Here is a 21491-nt window from a genome sequence, read left to right as displayed (position 1 = left end):
GAAGGCATGCAGAAGGAGCTTTGTAACATAGAAGAGGCAGCTGCCTGTTACAGCTACAAATATTTGGGGTTTTATAAGATTATAAAATAAAAACTTCTAACGCTGTCTTACAAATCTGCCTCTAACTCACAGATTTAAATAACCTAAACCCCAAATTGGATGGTCAGAGGGACTTTTATCATATGTGTAAATGTGTGTTTTGTTGATTACTGGTCCATATGTTAAAAATTCTATACAGGCTGATTTAAAGATACGTGCTTCCAGTTGTCCTGGTTTTGTAAGAACTATGAGAATTAAACAATTAGCAAGAGATTTGCTGGGTTTCCTGCATCTAAGTGCTGGTGCTTGACTGCAAGTTAGTGTTGGGTTCTAAGCTGGTCCTTAAATTACTTTTTATTCAGTATTGCTTGGTTTCACTTTAAGAGATATTTTCTGGTAATCCATGACCAGTACAGTGTGAAGTGTCTGTACAGAAAACCAGTAATTTTTTAGTCCTTTTTTTTTTAAGTCTTGTAATTGCTATTTTTTTTAAACAGAAGCATCTCATAATGTCCTCTTTTACAGAAGCTTTTCTTCAGTTCAGATAACCAGAAGTCTATAAAAGCCTCATACCTTAGTAACTGTGTTTCTAGGTACAAGCATGAAAGCAGTGAAGAAGATAAAGTATTACATGCAGATCAGAACATACCAGGTGCAACTAAATTTGTGGGTTCTTCTTTGTGATATAATCTGCAAGTTGCTGTTCAAACGAGAGAGTGGTTAATTACTTTTTGATATATATTAGGATCTATGGCTCACAAGAGAAGAGAACCTTTGTGTGTAGCAACTGCTAAGTATTTTGTGTTATTTACAAAACCATTTAAATTTCAGGTTTTATTCTACAACGTCTGTAAAAATGATGTTGTTTTCTTTGTTGGGAGAAAAGTACACTACTTGAATCAATTGTTAGGAGGCTTAATGTAATAAGGCAGTTTGTGGTCTGACTAAAATAAACACACTGCAAAATAAATTCCCATAGCAGTTTGTTTTTAACAGAAAAACTGAGTTCGCCTGAAACATAAATACATTGAAAACCAAGACTTAATAAGGTAGAGCAGCTTTAGAATGAGACAGAGTAGGCTGCTGCCCAAAGTATATCTTGCAATGACTACAATTTAACCAAATATCTCTGTAAATGATAGTATAGCTCCATCTACCTCGTAACAACAGATTCTTTGCAACAAATGCTGAAGTGAACTTATGTTAAGTACCCTTTGCTTGGTGAGAGGAAAAAAGGCAATTAAAATAGGACTCACTGATTCATTCTCCTTTATTTTTTTTTCACATTGCAGACTAAAAGTTCTGCTTCTCACTTTCTTGCTGCATTTTAGAGGCAACGAGACACATTTCCATACTTTTCCTGGGTTCATACAATAAAGGAGTTACCCTACTGCCTGCCTTACTGAACAGAGACCTGATATTGATTAACTATCACACTGACATCAGAACTACTCTTAGGATTCAATTTTTTTGTTGTTTTGCATATTTTATTGATCAAAAGTGGTAAATGAGCATCAAGCGTGCAAGAAGACGATGAATTGTTTACTTGCATAAAATAACCTTTCAATAAGGGAAGATGCATTGCTCACACTTTTGGTGCTGTTCTGCTGCCCGAAGCAGATGGCATTCAGCTGCTATTGATTTGCTCCTATAGTTACCGAGCAGCATGTAACAAGGCATGCTCATTTCTCTGAAAGAGAGGTGAGTTTTTTTGCCAGAGTGGTGAGAGTGAAAAACGAAGGACAGGGGGGTTAGGAGATTGTTATGGGCTTGTATTTTTTGCAAAACAGGGAAGACCTTGCAACTTATGTTAGCATCTCTGTGCAAACAAAAAGCAGGTTCATGTTCTTGCAGAGAAAACAAGTTATTTTGTGTAGTTCTAGCACTTCTGCTAACGTTAGTTCCCACTGTAGATCAAATTGGAGAGCAAGCAAGTACATAATACTGTAAAGAGCATCTGGAATTTAGCATTGCAGACTCAGAGTTGCTGAGGTTTTTCTATTATTTATGCAAGTTTTTTTTCCATATTTTTATAAAGCTGTCGACTCCTTAGCAAGACAAAATCATACTGTAATATTCTGGGTTTGACTCTGCAAAAAGTTCATTTCACTGATGAGTAAATAATTTAATAATTTGATGTTGGATCTCTGCTGTAATGGGGGTGGGAGGAAGAGGGACAAAGAACTTTCCCTGACAGTTAACTTTTCAGGGTATTTAATACAGAATTTTGGCACGAACAAGATCTATAACTGTTTGACAGATTTTAGTGCAATATAGGTATGTGACAGAAGAATATTTCAGTAAATAAGGCATAGGAATGGTTATTGTAAGAGAAAACCATTTCAGATTATTTAATGTGTTAGTTCTGGAAGAGTAGTATGTATCATGGGTGGTACTGAGAAGTGAGGTACAGTGCTTGATCAATCTATTTTAACATAGAAATAACCTATCTGCCAAGATCCACAGGTGTGGTAATATGAGACTTAAGAAACCCAGCCTCTTGACAAGACCAGACCAGTAAACCATTTTGATGATGCAAACACTCCACAAAAATTATAATTTCATGCAAATGTCCTGCAAAAATCTAGAAATCATCTCAGGATGTTTTCCTCATCTGCATTGTTTCCACAAGGTACTGTAACTAGGATGCTATTTGGTTCCACACCGTACTTTGTCTCCCTGACTTTAGTCTTTGTCCACCTGCCTGTTTTGCTGTGACTCTTACTGCTGAAGTACTTACAGCTGATTTTTGAGCAGTCTTGAGCATCCTTCTGCCATGATGATGTTTGGGAAAGTAAAATAATTTATCCCATTATGACTGCCCTGCTGTCCTCTATGTCATCTATATTGTCTTCCTTTCTGATAAAAACAGTCCATGAAATATGACCCTTGGCAAAAATATTCTTACAGCATAGTTAGTAGCTAGTTATTTACCAAGGACTTAATTTAAACATGCACATTAATGTTTGTTAAAAAAGTGTCCTACTTTATCTGTGACATTGATTCCTACTTGCCTGTGTAATTCATTAAATGCTGTCTAAGCTTTTCTAATGCCCATATGGTCAGAGTCAGTACATCTCAACTGTTTGTTACACTGCTTCTGTAGCATAAGTAGGCAAGAAGAGATTATTTGAGTCTTTGGCTTTAACTTCTTGGATTCAATCCAGAGTAGATTTCTCAAGGAGAAAATAGATTATTTTGTATAATGGCTAATGCTGTCAGCACAGTATTTAATGCATTCTTCCAAGCTCATTGGGTCTTGCTGTTCTGTGGAGCTAGGAAAATGTTATAAACGTTACCATTATTACAAAGAGAAATTAATGTAATGGCACCTTGAGAAGTGCATGTTTTTAAACAAAGTTCTGTTACAGTGTTTCTGCAAGAAAGCCTGTTGCTTTCACAGAGTAAAACAAGTGCATTGATACTATTGTTCTATTCCTTTGGTATCTGTTTGTACTAATTCTCTTTTTCCTGGGCACCCCCCATGTCCCTCTCATCTTTTGAGTTTCTTGGTTCTTACTTTGTGCTTCAAAAAACAACAGCAACAACAAAAAACAAATATTTTTACCTTGCTTTTGCTGCTAAAGGTAAGCAGCTGTCTTGCAGATGCAACATATATTTTCTTATTAAGCTGACTAAAATTTAGTGTAATTTTCAGGATTACACTTACTAAGTTCCTTGCAATTATTCTTGCAACACGGGAAAATAGCCTAGAGTCTTTATTCAGCATTTTGTGCTGAAAGGTCTACTAGCACTCAAAACTGAAGAAAAACAAAACAAACAAAAACCAACGTCAACAAAAAAAAATTTTAAAACTCCAACAACAAAAAAACAGCTCCTCACCATATAAATCTAAATATATTTGGTCAGCAAAGTTACCCCTTCCTTACTTCAACAAAAATGACACAATGCATTCATTAACCCCAGGTGCAGTGAATTCCCTGTGCTTTCTCCATTCTCTTGTTTGGACTTTGGAGTGGGTACCTGCTGCTTAGTCTAATTAGTTTCAAAGGGAATGTCGAGTCATTTCTCAAGAGTTTACTCTGACCCAAAACCTCTGACAAGAAAATATCAGGGAGACAAAGTAAGTTATTGTGGAGTTGAATAGCATTTTTGTTACAGCACCTTGTGGAAACGATGTAGATGAGGAAATAATCCTCAGATGATTTCTAGATTTTTTTGATACAATTTTGCATGGAATTATCATTCTTGTGGCATGCAAGACTTATTTTCATAGCTAATGTCCTCAGGCTTCATTAACCACCTAGCACTTGCCTTATCCCCACAAAAACAGCAAAATGGGTTAGAGCTGTGGGATCTTTCTTATGAAGCTAAAATGAAGTGAAAACACTATTTGAAGAGTATTTTTCAATATTTCAGCATTTTTCTAGCTTTTTTCATTCTTTTGAAGCTGTGTTGTTTGACCAAAAACACGTAATTGAACAACAAAACAAAATAAATTCAACATCCAATCCATCATCTGTGTCTTAAAACAGTCTGTGACATTATCCAAAGAGCAGGGTTTTTTTTGGGGGGTGTAGGAAAAGCTGGTCATGCTGCAGACCTGCTCCTCAGTTCCTCTGACTGCTGAACTAGTATTCTGTTGCATCTAGCCCTGAAGAATGGAGTAGAACTTATTTCTTTAATCACTGACATTTCTTCAGGTTTTCTCATAGCTTTCCTCTTTAGGAAGGGCTATTTACAAGCATAGTTGTATTTGTTTTGGCCAAGCTGGAGATAATTGTCCCCAGATCATCTGTGTAATGCTGTGTTTTGCAGTGCTGTAGCTGGATGTTGATAACACACTAGTGTTTTAAAGGCTGCTCTGAGCTGAGCACCCAGACTGTACTTTTCCAACATTCCCTCACTCCAAGAGTATGCTGAGAGGTGGGCAAGATCTAGGGAGGGGACACAGCTGGGCCAGCTGCCCCCAGTGGGTATTCCATGCCATATGACACCAGCTCAGATATAAAAGCTAAGTGAAAGAAAGAGGCGTGGAGACATTCGTTGATGGCATCTGTCCTCCAGAGCAACTACTATGCATATTGGAGCCCCAAAGCAAACTCCTGGCCAAGCTGTCAGTTCGTGGCTTGGACAGGAGCACTCTGTGCTGGGTTAGGAACTGGCTGGAGGGCCAAGCCCAGAGAGTCATGGTGAATGGTGCCACATGCAGCTGGCAACCAGTCACTGGTGGTGTCCCCCAGGAATCAGTGCTGGGCCACATGCTCTTTAATATCTTTATGGATGATCTGGATAAGGGGATTGAATCCATCATCAATAAGATTGCAGATGACAGCAAGTTGGGAGCAGGTGTTGATCTGTTAGAGGGAAGAAGAGCTCTGCAGAGGGACCTCAACAGGCTGGACTGATGGGCAGAGTCCAATGGCATGAGATTTAACATATCTAAGTGTCGGGTTCTACACATTGGCCACAAAAACCCCATGCAGCACTATTGGCTGGAGAGCAGCCAGGCAGAAAGGGACCTGGGGGTACTGGTTGATAGTATGTTGAACATGAGCCTGCAGTGTGTCCAGGTGGCCAAGAAGGCCAATGGCATCCTGGCCTGTATCAGGAACAGTGTGGCCAGCAGGAGCAGGGAAGTCATTGTGCCCCTATACTCAGCACTGGTTAGGCCACACCTTGAATACTGTGTCCAGTTCTGGGCCCCTCAGTTTAGGAAAGATGTTCAGTTGCTGGAACGTGTCGAGAGAAGGGCAACAAAGCTGGTGAGGGGTTTGGAGCACAAGCCCTATGAGGAGAGGCTGAGGGAGCTGGAGTTGCTTAACCTGGAGAAGAGGAGACTCAGGGGAGACCTTACTGCTCTCTACAACTACCTGAAGGGAGGTTGTAGCCAGGTGGGGGCTGGTCTCTTCTTCCAGGCAATCAGCACCAGGGGAGGTTTAAGCTGGGTGTTAGGAAGAAGTTCTTCATAGAAGGACTTATTGGCCATTGGAATGGGCCGCTCAGGGAGGTGTTGGAGTCACCATCGCTGGAGGCATTTAGGAGGAGATTTGATGGGGTGCTTGGTGCCATGGTTTAGTTGATCAGATAGTGTTGGATGATAGGTTGGACTTGATGATCTCGAAGTTCTCTTCCAACCTGGTTAATTCTAATTCTATTCTATTCTATTCCATTCTATTCTAGTCTAGTCTAGTCTAGTCTAGTCTAGTCTAGTCTAGTCTATTCTAGTCTAGTCTATTCTATTCTATTCTATTCTATGCTATTGCTATTGCTATTCTATGCTATTCTGTGCTCCTTCCCAGGAGTGAACAAAACAACACCTGGTTTGATGGAAAGTAGAAAATAACATCTTTGTTTGCTTTTGCTTTTGCTTCTGCACACAGCCTTCTTACTTTGTGTTATTAAAATTCCTTTTACCTTATTACTGTCTTTTGTTATATTTCCCCCTGTCCATCTAAGAGGGGAGGGATAGAGGGGCTTTGGTGGGCATTGACCCCCAGCCAGGGCCAAGCCACCACAACAATAAAGACAAAGTATAGCAGTGCAGAAATCATAGGATCATAGATTCATTAAGGTTGAAAAAGACCCTTTGGGATCATCAAGACCCTGCTCTACAAGGTTTACCCCTAAACCATATCCCCAAGCACCACATCAAAGCAACCTTTAAACACATCCAAGGTTCGTGACTCAACCACCTCCCTGGGCAGCTCATTCCAATGCCTGACCACGCTTTCCATAAAAAAATTTTTCCTCATGTCCAGTCTAAACCTACCCTGTTGCAGTTTGAGGCTGTCCCTCGTGTTGTATTGCTAATTAACTTGTGAGAAGAGATGAGCACCAACCTCTCTACAGCGTCCTTTCAGGACAAAATAGTAAACATGATTTTTTTTTTTTTTCAAATTCCTCTCTGAAATGAAACATAATAACAACAGGGAAAAAATATTTTTATTTATGTTAATATGTCTAGAAAATAAGCATGCAATTGCAAAGACTGCAGCTATTCTGCAGCCAGAACTGTATTCTCTGTCAAGCAGCATTTTTGATTAAATGTGAATTAGTTTCATATACTTCACAGTGTATCTACATAAAACTTTTAGTGAATTGAAATAACAGCCCTTTCACCTCTAGTTTACATTCAGGAATGCATTTTCTCTTAGATAGTTTGTAATCAATACAGGCAAAACAAGGCAAACAGTATTTGGTTCCACATGATGTTTTCTCTTAAAATATTTGTTATCTTTGGTTTGTCCTAATATTCTCTGGCTTTGCAGATCTTTAAGTATAATGTGCATATTTCTAAAATAAAACAGGGCTGACAGCAAGAAAGAAGTGTTGGATTATCATCCCTGCATCAGCCCTTCATCTTCATTGTCTGCAAATGGGGATGCTGGCTGCCCACTGGGTCAGCCTGCAGCTCAGTCCTCTGCCACAGTAGTCATTCACGTAGGATCCGCAAAGTAGAATAGAGCTCCCATGTCCCCACAGCGTATCTCCATTCTTGCTAATGCCGAGAGAGGGGCTGTTTGCGCACAAAAATCTTTCACTGTGGGGTTTTGCTGATGAGAACTGGCAGGTGGAAGCAGCTCCTTTCAGCTCCTTGAATGGCACAAAGGATGAGTGAAGTGGAGAAAGAAGAGAGTGAGTTGGCTATTTCCAGCCATGCTCCATCGTCCTTCTCTAGGGGAGTCACCTGCTGCTGTGGAGTAGTACAGTTTACCTTATAACTCTGTTGGCATAGCATAAAATCATAGTTGGAGTAGATAGTGCCTGAACAGCAGGTACATGAGAGAGAGATCAGAGAGAACAAGATTTGACAATTCCTCCTTAATACACTCTCCATTTCTATGCATTTTGAGTTCAATGAATTCCTCTTCTATCAATCTGTTCAGTGTCTCCTTAAACACATAGAAATTTTCAGCACCTGCAGTGTCTTCTGGTCCATGATTCAAATGCCTATTCCATTTTTCTAAAGCCCCTCATTTTTTGAATAATAATATGTATTTATTATTGTTGTTGTTTCTATTTGTTTCTTTATTCCTTTACTAACAATTTCTAATAAACTTTTGATTTGCTTTTTTAAATTGTTGCAGGATAGCAAGCTAATCTTTTGAAGTATGTGTTGTAGCCACCAGCATGCCTCTCCCCTAATCAGGCTAAACCCCCATCGTTGTTTGTTGTTTTTTCTCCTAACTTTTCTTTCAGTACTTGTTACTACTTACTTATCTTTGTAAGGATTGTGGCTGCTGAGTTCTCCTCGAAGCCTTTGGTGGGGGTCTTTGACAAAGCCTTTTGGAAATGAAAATAGGCTATATCAACAGTGCCATTTGTATCTGTTCTTGTTGGCCCTTTCAGGGGTCACAGTAAGTTTTGAAGCAGGATCTCCTTTCACAGCAGCCCTATGATTCTTTTCTTCTTTATTGTAGTTGTTACTAACTTCCCTGGTATAGGCATACTAGTTTATAAATCCTCAGTTATCTCATAGTACTCAGTCCTGCTGACTATTTTTACTGTAACAAGCGTACCAAAAGTATATCTTGAGGGTTCAGAGCTTAATGATGATGTCTTGATGATGGCTGTTCATAGTTTGGACAGGTGCACTCTTTGATGGGTAAAAATTTGTCTGGATGGCTGGGCTCAGAGAGTCATGGTGAGTGGAGTTAAATACAGTTGGCAGCCAGTCAGTAGTGGTGTTCCCCAGGGTTCAGTTTTGGGGCCAGTTCTCTTTAAGATCTTTATCAATGATCTGGATGAGAGGATCAAGGGAACCCTCACTAAGCTGGCAGTCAAGACCAATTAGGAAGGAGTGTTAATTTGCTTGAGTGTAGGAAAGCTCTACAAAGGGATCTGGATAGGCTGGATCAAAGTGCCAAGAGCAGTTGTATGTGGTTTAAAAAGGCCAAGTTCCACGTCCTGAACTTTGGTCACAGCAATCCCATGCAATGCTACAGGCTTGGGGTGGAGTGGCTGGAGAGCTGCCATGCAGGAGACGATCTGGGAGCATTGGTCAAAAGCTGCCCTAATATGAGGAAGCAATGTGCTCAGGTGTCCAACAGAATTCTCTATCAGGAATAGTGTGGCCAGTCATAATAGGGAAATGATCATGCCCCTGTACTCATCAGAGGCTAGACCTTGAATACTGTGTTCACTTTTGGGCCCCTTACTACAAGAAGGACTTTGAATTGATGGAATGTGTCCAGAGAAGGGCCACAAAACTGGTGAAGGGTCTAGAGAACAAGTCTTCTGAGGAGCATGTGGGGGAGCTGGGGTTGTTTAGCCTGGAGAAAAGGAGGATGAGGGGAGACCTCATTACTCGCTACAGCTACATGAAAGGACAGTGTAGCAGGGTGGTTGTTAGTCTCACCTTCCTAGCAACAAGAGATAGGACAAGAAGAAATTACCTCAAGTTGCAAAGGGGGAGGTTTAGATTGGGTGTTAGGAAAAATTTCTTCAGCAAAAATTTTGTGAAGCACTAGAAGCTGCCTAGGGAAGTGGTTCAGTCACCACATCTGGAAGTATTTTAAAATGTGTGTAGATTGGTGCTTAGGGACGTGGTTCAGTGCTGGACTTGGCAGTGCTAGGTTTAGGGTTGAACTTGGTGTTCTTAAAGGTCTTTTCCAACTTAAATGATTTGATGACCCTGTGATTCCAAGAAAGGGTTATGAAAGGAGAAGGAGAAGGAGAAGGAGAAGGAGAAGGAGAAGGAGAAGGAGAAGGAGAAGGAGAAGGAGAAGGAGAAGGAGAAGGAGAAGGAGAAGGAGAAGGAGAAAGAAGGAGAAGGAGTCAGAAATGTGCATTGAACCCCAATATTGAGAGAGCAGTCTTAGGATTAGATCTACTGGGTGATATCTGCATTCTTGTATAAGGTATTCCTGCACCTGTTTATCAGCAGCATTATTGACATAGTTGTAATTACTTATTAATTACCCATTGTCTTAGTGGTCTGATGACTTTAAACTACTTCAATTCATCCATTTAAATATGTACATCTATTTTGGTGTCTGTCATTAATGGATCTGCTTATGCTGTGTACTACTTTTTCCTGTTTCTTACTTTTAAAAGCCTCTCTTGTTTCTACTAACTTTTTTAAATATCATTAACTTGTTTCGCCCTTCAGCTTCTTTTCCTTTTGCTCTGTTGATTTCTTCATTTCTCATCCAGCTTTGTCTTAACCTCCAATCCTTTGAGCAGTGTCTTAGTAAATTATATTGACTGCTTCCTTTCATTTTTATTTTTCAAAGGAAGTGTGGCTTGTTGAACTCCATTTTTAATCTTTCAAGGGCTAGTCTCTGATTTTGCTGCAGAGAGATTCACTGTTTGCTCCCACTAGTTTAGGTTCCCAGTTTAAAAAAAATAAAAATTTAAAAATCAATATTGTATTTTTCACATCAAAGAGGTTATATTTATACGCTTAGCCTCAAGTCAATCGGCCCTGCACTTCGCAGTTAAATATTAGTTGGAACTGTAAATGTATAATTAACTACCTTTCTAGCTAAAGTATTTCACTAACTTAAAACTTATTTGGTAGTGTTTTTAAATCAAAATTAGTGAAGTGCTTTAAGTTAGATAAGACTTCAGTAGAAATGCTGGTACTTTCTAGGCACTGTCATGAGTTTCTGCATACAATTTCCGAGTGATGATCCAGCAGTGTTTTAACCCACCTGTTTAATTTATCCTGTGTGTTGCATGAGAATGCTATGGTAGATGGATTTGTCACTCAGGAGACATCTGGTGAGTTTTGAGCTCACTGGTAGTATAACAAATTGATCTGAAAATCAGTGCAGTTATTTTTCTACTGTTCTCCAGTCTTGAGGTTCAGTGGTGCAATTCTCTGTGTTTTGGGTTTGGTTTTATTTTTTCCACTTATGTGACCTTATATTGACCTTCAAGTAGTAGCTTCTAGATCTTTGCTAGAAGTTTTTTGGCATATAACTACAGTCAGTATCTTGTTCCTTTCAAGCTCCACTGTTTAGATGGCATGCTTACTGTTGACTTCCTTTTGATAGGCACATGGGAAGTGTTAGCTAGCTGGTACTTCGTATGGAGCATCACTTCTGTGTTGTTCTCTGTGTGTTTGCATTCTTACTGTCTCTTCTATGTCCTTTATGCAGAGTTCAAAGTATGTTTGATAGCCTCCTCCTGTTCTTACAAAAGTGCCCCATCAATGAATGTTTCTAGTAGTAATGAAAAGTGGAGAATCCTTACTACAACAATTTAAGTGACATCTTATTTAGAAATAATTCTTATTGACACTCTATAGCAACATCCTCAACAAAGAAGGAAGTGAGATTCTTCATGAGTAATATGAAACATTATTGTCTGTGCTATTACTTGGGAAAAACAAAAAGGAAAGCTTGCTCTTAGAAGTCTGATTCCTTCATCTACTTGGTTTTTAGTTAATGTGTTCTTTTGGTAACCTTTTTATCATTTCATGGGACTGTGTAAAGCAGTTCAGGAAAAGCAGGTTAACAGAAGAATATAGACTCTAAAGTGTGCTAAAAGATGTGGGTTTTGGTCCCAGTGGAGACTGACACTCCAGCCTACTTACTGTAGCTGGAATGTATTGATTTTCTTCTCCCCCATTTTAGCTGTGCCACAGAATTAGGTATTGTGAAGCATCCTTCCTTGTGAAGAGAGGAAAATCTGTCATGAACTTTATCACCCTAACAGTACAGCATTTCAAACTAAACCCGATTGAATGGAAAAGTCTGTGAGGACTCTTCAAAACCTTGTAACTCAGCTCTCCACTTTCATTTCCCCCCCTCCAGGAGCTGTTCCAGCAGCCTTTGAAAGTGTGGTAAATGATTGTAAGAAATTAAATTTTACATATTTTTTTTTTCATTAACAACAACAACAGCAATAAAATCTAATAAAAAATCTGTGAAAACAATGCATTCCTCTGGCATGATCTTCTAAGGTTAGCAAAGTAGTATTGTTCAGGTTTTCAGCAAGATGTTCAGTTACTGTTATAATTGGCTGATGAGTAGGTTTGGACCTAACTAGAATGCCAGTGTTCGATTTCACAGTGTCCTCTGTGAAGGTATGTCACCATTTACCCTGGCTTTAGTGACAATTTTCTAAGAAGGAAACTCGTGGGAAATCATTATGCTGTTTATATGTCTCCCCTGTTGGAGAGCATTATCCTGTGATATTTTAGCACTGTTTTCCACTGCATGATGGCATCTAGCTAAGGTTAAGGCAGAACAAGTCCCTTTGCAATTTTGTGACTATATTTTACTTGCTGAAGGAGAAAAGATAACCAACAATTAAGTATTTCAGATGTCACTGAAAGAACATGTGCAACTAATCAATGACATCCGTAGGGAGCATGATTTTATGAAACTGATACGGTAGAAAAATAGGGATTTTTTTGTGTGTGTGTGTGTGATTTGTGTTACATAATAATAATTGCACCCTTTCAATGAAAAAAAAACCTAACAAAACAACAACAACCCACAACATTTCTGCTGATGTAAACATCACACTTTCCCTTGTGGTTTGTTTGGGTTTTTTCGTGAAGCGTGGAGCAGTTCATTAAAGTTTGACAGTAACAGATAAACACCTTTTACGATTTTCTAAGAAAATACAGTGCTTATACTCTTTAGTTCAGCTGAAATCAATGAGTTTGAAAAATATATTTCTTGACTCACTTCCCAAATCATTTGCCAGAGTTTGTGTTATGTGTTTCAGTTTGTTTTTTTGGTTTGGTTTGGTTTTGGTTTGGTTGGTTGGTTTTGGTTTTGGTTTTGGTTTTTAATTTATTTTAGGAAGGAAATACACATACTTCGCCCCCTGCCTTAAATCAGTCGATGTAGCATTCCGGGGCCCACATCTGAATTTCATTGCTATGATCTTGGTACAATTTGGATGTATTAGATTTTCACATTTCTAACCAACTAATGTGAGGTTTTATTTATTTGAAAAACCTGTATCTTTAACTGTCTGAGTGCAGAGGAAACGAGGTAGTGGCCATGCTTACAAGGCATTGTCATATATTCACTTCAACAACAACCACAGCTGAGCACAATACATCACAAATTATAGACAGTGGTTCAGAGACTTTACCTACTGGTTCCTTTTTTTCTCAGCTATTAATTAGAATTCGCAAAATAGGTGTTTCTTCCAAATTTTTAGTCAGAAGTCAAAAATCTGTCATGCTACAGGTCATTCCAGGTAACAGTTTCTGACTTAAGCATGTTGTTTTGAACAACTTAAATAGGAAGCTTGGAATGCTTACATTTTTCTCTGGCTATCTACTTTGGGTCGCCATCAAAGGTGAGAAATGCAACTAGATGGGCATACCTAATCCAGTGTGACTCTGGGGTTTATGTGTGGCTCCTAGCTGTTGCTGTTTGGGTTTTTCTCTCTTTTGGTTTGGTTTTGTCTATGGATCTGTCACGACCCCACTGGTAGGTTGCATCTCTGCCTTGATGTCCTGACGAATCATGAGCCCACCGAGCTAAGAATATCTCACCTCGCTGTTTCCAGTCGAGATCAAGATCAGAGTCCGTGTCTACTTGAGAACCTCTTGCAGCTAGATCTGCCTGGTGGTTGTGTTGCTGTTCCTCAGTAGCTTTGCTCTTAGGAATGTGGGCATCAATGTGTCTCACCTTCACTGGAACTCTCTCAATTCAATCAGCAATGTCCTACCACAGGTCAGCTGCCCAAATAGGTTTTCCTTTTCTCTGCCAACCATTCTTTTTCCAGTCCTTTAGCCAACCCCACAGATCATTGGCTACTATCCATGAGTCGGTGTAGAGATAAAGCTTTGGCCATCACTCACGTTCAGCTACATCAAGAGCTAGCTGGACAGCTAGCTGGGTTGTACTCTGGCCCTTTTTTGTATCAAAACCAGTGAAGTCAAATCAATATAATTAACTTGTACCTTCATTTATTTTTCAAGTCCTTAAAACACATGTCACATGACATCATTGAAAAATCTTTTATTCAATGCAGTCATTCCTCCTTGGAATTTCTGGAAATGACAACATTCTCAGTCAACTTAGGTGACATCCAAAATATTGTACAGTGCAAAACTGCCTCTGGTTCTCTGCAAATTCTACATTTTCAGATTTATTGATCACTGAAGCAGAGCTGTTGGCAGTTAACAATCTACATGGATGAACACATTAAAACCGCTGATATTTGCTCACAACTTTTTGTGAAATATATTTGGTCAGGACAGGGTTTGCAGGTCTTGGGTTGGCTTGATGCATGTTGTGAAAACAACAGAAAAAATAAAGATAATGAGATATTAATCTGGAGTGAGTTGAAGAGGAAAACAAATGGGCTTGTGAGAGCTGTCAGGAGTTTTCCTTTCATACAGTGATGTATCCTTCTCTTTTTTCCTGGCAATCACTGTTCTTTTCAGCAGCCTCAGCAGGCAGCTTAACTTTTGGAAGAAGGCTGTCAGAATATGTAAGTATGAGGTGGCATGTAAGCATTACACATCTTTATACAACTTTTTGCAGTTGTTTGTTGCATATAATTAGTAAGATGTTTTTATTTGAGCAAATCATGCACATTGATATTCAATTCACACACCCTCTGAATATGCATCCACCTCCAGCCCTCCTTCTGTGCATATCCTGAATGTAGAACAGGATAAATTTTGCAGTAGCAGAGTGCTGATCTAGCAGAATGCAAATGAAGTGGCATTTTTTAATGCAGCATCTTCATATAGAGGTGAACTGAAAGGCTTAACACTTGCTAACATTTCAGACCTATGCTTTTGTTGCATCCATTAAAATCTAGAGCAGAAAACTTCCAAAGTTGTATTTTTCTGCTGTTTGGGTGGTTTTATTTCAGATTTATTAGCTGTTGAAGAAATGTGGACTCTGAATTCAGATTTGTAAACATAACAAAAAAAAGAAGCATTTCTGAAATGTCTTTGTTTTCAAATATGTTTCTCTCTTTAAGTCTAAGTACCTATTCTATAATTTTTACACTTGGTTTTCATTACATCAGTAATCAAATAATTTGCTATAAAATCTGCTTTAAAATCTAGATGACCTCTAGTTGTCTTTTCCAACCTAATCTTGGGGGGGGGGGGGGGTTGTGATCCTGTTATCCCATACATGCATTGTGTCAACCTAGTGATTCTGCAACATAAAAGAATGCACATCCAGGAACAAGTTACCTCCTGAATGTAAGCAAAGAAATGTTACTTGCTATCACCAGACTTGTTTCTTCTCTGGGTTTGTTCCAACACAGGATGTGAAAATTGACAGGATGAATTTAGATAGCTTTACTTGTACAAGTTGTTTTATATAAAAATCCAGTGAAGTTGTTCACTCTGGATCAGGCCTTTCTGAAGGAAAGGTGTTTAGGGGAAGAGCTTGAAGCTTTCATTTGCGTGTGAGAGTGTACAACAGTTTGGACAGTAAATAAATAGGGGCTTGATCTTTCCAGTGAGACATTAGTTGAATTTATCAACTGTTTGGTTTGCCTTGTGAAAATGAAAGATCAACAATTATTTTTGGTCTGTTTCTCTGAAATTGTCAGAGATCTGTTTTTTCCCTGAAAACTCATTCTTTCATTATGAACATGCACGTAAGCATCTCACTCATTTCCTACATATTCTTAAATGTACTTCTAACAAATGTACTGAAAATTTTTAATAATCTCATCAATGGAAAAACAAAGGAGGATGGAGTACAGTCATTATGTCATTGCTGTGGAAGAATGTGGAAGGTCTAGCCAGCATGTCTTTGGCCAGAGTTTTGCCATTAGGAGTCACGGCACAGATATAAGGAGTACATTGTAAGCTGATCTGTCAAGCCAAAGAGTGTCCCTTGTTAGCCAAAGAATGCATTAATAAAATTGCAACAGTGGAGACATCCTTTTCACACTGATGTGCCAGACAAGAGCCTTCTGCGAGGTGAATGTGAAAGCACTGAGCTGTAGCTGCTTTATTTTATGTTTTAAAGAAACAGAATTTTATTCACAAATTAGTATGCCAATAACTTAGCTCCAGAATCAGACATCTCTGCTTGAGAGGTATCTTGCTTGGCACCAGTGATGGAAGGCAAAAAAGAATGTGGTAGCATCACCTGAATGTATTTATTTGTGATTCATTAAGATCTGTGGGGTTTGAGTTGAAATTAAGCATTCCAAAATAGGTGTAAAAAAAAAAAAATAAAGAAGAACTAAAAAGCATTGCAAACAGGAAATGTTTTGCTAGCTGATAAAACATATGAAATATCTCAAACAGAAAAAAAAAAGGGATTTTGTTTTGTTTGGGTTTTGTTTTTTTCAGACAATCATTTTAGAAAATGAAGAGCTCCCTAAAATATTTCTTGATTTCCTGAACGTTCGCCATGTACCTACTTTGCCAAAAGCAGAAAGCTGTGGGTAAGTTCTCATTTATTGAAAAAAGTACATGGAGGCCAAAAGGCCTGTATCCACACAGTGCTGATGCAATTCCCTTGACTTAAAATGGTCTTGCTGCCAACTCTAACACTATAAAATAAATGAGCATTAGGTTCATGGTAAGTATGTTTATACATCCCCAAAAGGTGATAAAATAAATCCAGCCTGTTCAAAGACTCAAAAGTAGTGAGGTCTAATGTAGTATTCCTGGAAAACAAAGGAGAATTTAGATGAGAAAAAAAAATAGGATTTTCAAATAGGTCTTGAAGTATCTCCTGAAATGTAAGATATTCATAAACACTCACTAAAGTTCCACGGAAAGCCTTTGCCTGTATTACAGTGTCAGAGTGTCTGCACAAAACAGAAGTTCATTCTGTCATCATTTTATGATCTCCTTTCTGATGACATCTATCCCAATGGCCCCATTGCCCTTCCCCGGGAAGAGTTCTTGATTAGGATGGGGGAAGAAAATCTTAATATGATAAGAGTAATAACTACAGAAATACCCAAAACAGTGTACCTGGAAGCTCTGTTAACATCTGGAGCTTTAAGCTTTGCAGGAAGAATAATTTCTTCTGTTGCGCAAGATGACATAGTTGATAATCCAACTGCGTAACCAGAACTTGCCTCCCAGAATGTTACACAACTCTCTTGCACTTTGAAGGAAGCTGTGGGGATCTGAAGTGGATAGAAGCTGAAGAAAGTGGAGATATTTTTGAGGCTGTCTTGCACTCAGAGGTGTCTATAGGCCAGAATGGTCTCTAGAGTGAATCAGAAGCAGAGAGACTTGCAGTTTTCACTTGTAGTTGACATCAGTCAATACCCACAGTGAGACTGTACTAGATAGATAGATAGGTAGGTAAGTAGGTAGATAGATAGACAGACAGATAGATATGCCTCTGAATGTGGTGCAATAAAATGGATCATGTTATTTCCAAGGAGTGCTGTTGTGAAATGATACAATCTCCCTTTGTTGTAACTAAAGTTTCCTCTCACTTTTCTTGCAGCTCTTTTGATGAAACAGAATCTGAAGAATCAAGGTGAGAGCTTGATTCCTGTTCTTTCTAGGAAACCAGATTAATAAACTACTTAAATTTGTTGGTGTTTACTGTATTTGTTCCTTGCAATTCACAAAATAGCAGTAGTGTAGGATTAAAATTAGATGTGTTTTTTTTTAAATACTATGGCTCTTTTCCTCAGCTGTGCTAGATCCATTTAATGCAGTGGCAGCTGAGCATTGTGACTCTTGCTTTACTGGCTGGAAATATTCTTGGAAATGTTTTTACCCATTGAGGTCTATTTTTCATAGCAAGAAGATTTAGCAGAATGAATTACAAGTTTGGGTACTCCCCGGTACACTGATAGAGCTTTGTATGTGTCTGGTTGTTCTGCTTGGCATGTTTACGTACAGAGCAGAGCAAAGAGGACTTGCTCTGGCTGGGGTTCTCTGACCAGGGTGGAAAACAGCCCTGTGATGAGCATGCAAGGACTTTTTCTCCATGGGTGTGGAGTACAGCAACTGCTTTGAAAGATGGGAAAGTGTGGTGAAATTTTGAATATATCAAGTGGCCTAAAGAGCCTGTAGACCCATGGAACCTGGTTGTGAGTGTTCTTGTATTCAGAATCACACCAAATACTAGGCAGCAGAGCAGGATCAGGACCTCTCAAAGCCAGCTGCAAGCTGTGTGTCTGAGGAGAGGTGAGTTTTGCTCCCAGGAGATGGAATCTGTCCTTTTTGGGCAATGATAGTGTACAGAAAACACATTGGCGTGGCTCCTGCACAGTTCAGCTATCTCATTTTATCAAAGCTAGTTTGTAGAATATTCTGTTTGTTGTCCCTTGATACTGACATCCCTGTTCTTGACCTTTCCAGCAAACTGTCCCACCAGCCTGTGCTGCTGTTCCTAAGGGATCCATATGTCTTGCCTAAAGCCAACGGTAATCAAACCTGTCATCTGTTAACAGTGCTTTACTGATCTGACCCTGCACCACATAAACCACATTATTATTAATACAAGCCTAGTCAAATGACACTGGTCCAAAATCTAATAACCTGCCAATAAAAAAATATTTCTTGTTAAAAAAAATATTAAAACACTAAGTAGGGTGGGAGGAATTTTCTCCCCCAGTTGTTCACTCAGACAAACCTTCTGGGAATTGAGATGGAAAGATGAACAACATCACTTTTCTTTTCTTATTGTTGACCTTTTGGGCTGTTTTGCCTGAAGGATTTGAACTTAGAGGCCCAGTCCCTTCTAAGTGCTTTTTCCCTAAACACCAGTCGATCTACTGCAAGCATGTTTGTACTTCCATTTGGATTATTACTATTTCTTATCATTTATAAGCTCTAGAGGTTATAAATGGGGGGGAAAAAGGAATGCATACTTCAAGTATAATTGATGTGTTTCATAGGACATTTACGTTAGCCTTCATCCCTTAATACATGTTTCAAAAGAGTGTTTGAAATAGCTTCTTTTAAACCCTTTTTCTTTTTTCTTCCTTTTTTTTCTTTTATAGAAGTTATTTGCATTCTTAATTAGAGAACTTACCCTCTGTCTTAAGTGTGTGCACAAAAGAAAAACATTATTTTTAGTAGTGTGTCCCTCCTAGTTTTGTCATGTTACTTGTTTGAACTGTTATTTCCACTAAATTTTGTATTAAACATATAATATGCTCTTAAGAGAGAATTTTCTTTCAGAGCTGGAGATTAAAAGATATCTAGATAGATAGATAGATAGATATAGATATTTATATAAAATTTGATTTTACAAAATATTGTGTTGAAATCAAAAGTCAGATTCTTGAGCTGCCTCGAAAATCAATAATTGTTTAAGAGTAAATTTAGGAAAGAATGCTTGAAATGTCTTATCCAATGAAGTGTAGTGCCTTGAGATTTTCTCAAGATATATTTGAATACCTGAAGGGAGAGTGCCAAGAATACAAAGCCAGGCTCTTTTTAGTGATGCCCAGAACAAGAACATCAGGAAATACACTGTCACTGTGAGAGTGACTGAGCCCTGGCACAGGTTTCTCAGCATGGTGGTTGAGCCCCCACCATTGAGGATATGGAGAAGCCATCTGGACATGGTCCTAGGTAACTGGCTCTAGGTGTCCTTGCTTGAGCAGAGTGTTGGACCAGATGATGACCAGTTCTCTCTTCCAGCTCCAAACACACTGTGATTCTGTTGCTTTTTCAAGCTGTTATTCACAGCCACAGAGAATAGGCTCATGTATTTTGAGAGGGTTAAATAGTCTCTCTTGAAGACCATGTCCACTGTAGCCAGCACAGTGGCCCAACGGTATTAACTTTATGGAGTCTTACTCAACTTACAGTTCTAGAGAGAAGTAGTGAGTGCAGAAGTCATCCTGGTTGACCAAGGTCCATATGAAAAGATACAATACAGGTTTATTTGGATTTACTTTGACTTAGGTCATGTGGACTAAATGCCTGTTTGAGGCTGGAGTGCAAAACACAATGTCAATGAACCTAAGCACAGTAAGGAAAGATAGCCACTTCATAAGGTCACTCCTGACCCAAGTGACAATAGTAATGCAGAAGGATCCACAGAGTTACCTCTGTCTGATCTGCAACTGGTGCAGATGCTGCCTATACTAATATTTGGAGTAAGCCACATTGCATGTCTTAATCATGCTGTTTAATGCTCCTTTTAATTGCAAAATTGGATTCCTCAAGGGCAGGGTGTAAATTATGAACATCATTTAATTCCATACCATTCCTGAGAGAGAAAATAGATTTCATATACAGTTACCCTGAAAAATGAAAACAGTGCTTAATGTTTCCAGCTCATATGCAAGGTTTTGCTTTAAGATCTCTCAACATTTTGCAGTTCTGTGATGGTATTAATCTTCCTTCTCTCTGTGTGAGGCTAAGCTCCCTTCTCTTGAAATCATTAGGAACTTCATAATGAATTTTGTTACTCTTTTAAGTGGCACTTCACTTGAATTAAGATAAAAGCCTTTTCTAATGCATGACATTTAAGTATTAAGTAAGCTTCATTGATGACATCTGAAACAAAAGGACATTCTAGGCTCTTGACAACTCTTCTTTTGGCCTTGAGAAAATATTTAGAATTGCCTATGGCAGGTGAAGATTCTTTGTTTTCAAAGACCTTAAAACATCAAACTCACTTTCAAGTTATTCTTTAACTTAGAATGTTAAAGAAAGGAAGAAGACTAAGTTTTAAGTCTAGAGGCTCTACTAGTTGACTCAATTTAGTTAGACTCTTACAGTTACTAGAGAAAATACAGATAAACCTATTCCAATGCCTCACCACTGTTTCTATAAAGATTTTTTTCCTGATATACAATGTAAACCTTCACTGGTGCAACTTCTGGCCATTGCCTCTCATCCTATCACCTGATAATAGAAAGAAAAGACTGACTCCCATCTCACTACAATCTCCTTTCTGGTAGTCATGGAGAGCAACGAGATCTCCCTTCAGCTTCCTCTTCTTCAGTCTAACAGTCTCAGTCCCCTTAGCAATGTTCTCCAGACACATCATTGACTTTATTGCCCTTCCCTGTACACACTCCAGCATCTCTGTGTCTTCCTTCTACTGGGGGCCCCAAAACTGAGCACAGTATTCGAGATGTGGCCTCACCAGGGCCAAGTACAGGAGCACAATCACTTCCCTACTCCTGCTGGTCACACTATTCCTGATACATGCCAGGGTGCCGCTGGCCTTCTTGGCCACCTGGGCACACTGATGGCTGATGTTCAGATAGCTGTCAACCTATACCCCCCCAGGTCCTTTTCTGCTAGGCAACTTTCCATCCACTATCCCCCAAGCCTGTAGCACTGCATGGGGTTGTTACGACCCAAGTACAGAACCTGCCATGTGGCTTTTTTAAACCTCATACAATTATTTCAGCCAATCAACTTAGCCTTTCCAGATTCCTTTGCAGAGCCTTCGTACTCTCAAACAGATCAATACTCCCACCCAGTTTGGTGGCATCTGCAAATTTACTGAGGTGCACTCAACTCCCTTGTCCAGATCATTGATAAAGATAATAAAGAGAACTGGCCCAAACACTAAGCCCTGGGGACCACCACTCTTTACTGGCCATCAGATGGATTTAACTCTATTCACTACCACTCTGAG

The 21491-nt window shown here is 39.0% G+C and overlaps 1 protein-coding gene across 3 annotated transcripts in view; it reads left to right on the top strand.

Moving 5' to 3' along the window:
• The window catches only part of SNX24 (sorting nexin 24), a 104992-nt gene that overhangs the window by 79610 nt on the left and 3891 nt on the right, over positions 1-21491 (top strand). For all 3 annotated transcript variants that reach the window (XM_068168956.1, XM_068168959.1, XM_068168958.1), the window contains 3 exons: positions 16256-16350; positions 17376-17408; positions 18242-18306. In XM_068168956.1, the coding sequence (XP_068025057.1) occupies positions 16256-16350; positions 17376-17408; positions 18242-18306 (193 nt within the window). The remainder of the gene's footprint in view (positions 1-16255; positions 16351-17375; positions 17409-18241; positions 18307-21491) is intronic.

The sequence above is a fragment of the Melanerpes formicivorus genome, unplaced genomic scaffold (genome assembly GCF_026170545.1).
Source record: "Melanerpes formicivorus ecotype bairdi unplaced genomic scaffold, bMelFor1.0.p_v2 SCAF_161, whole genome shotgun sequence".
Lineage (NCBI taxonomy): Eukaryota > Metazoa > Chordata > Aves > Piciformes > Picidae > Melanerpes > Melanerpes formicivorus.
The sequence above is the reverse complement of the archived record's forward strand: the minus strand, read 5'-3'. Positions and strand labels throughout refer to the sequence as shown.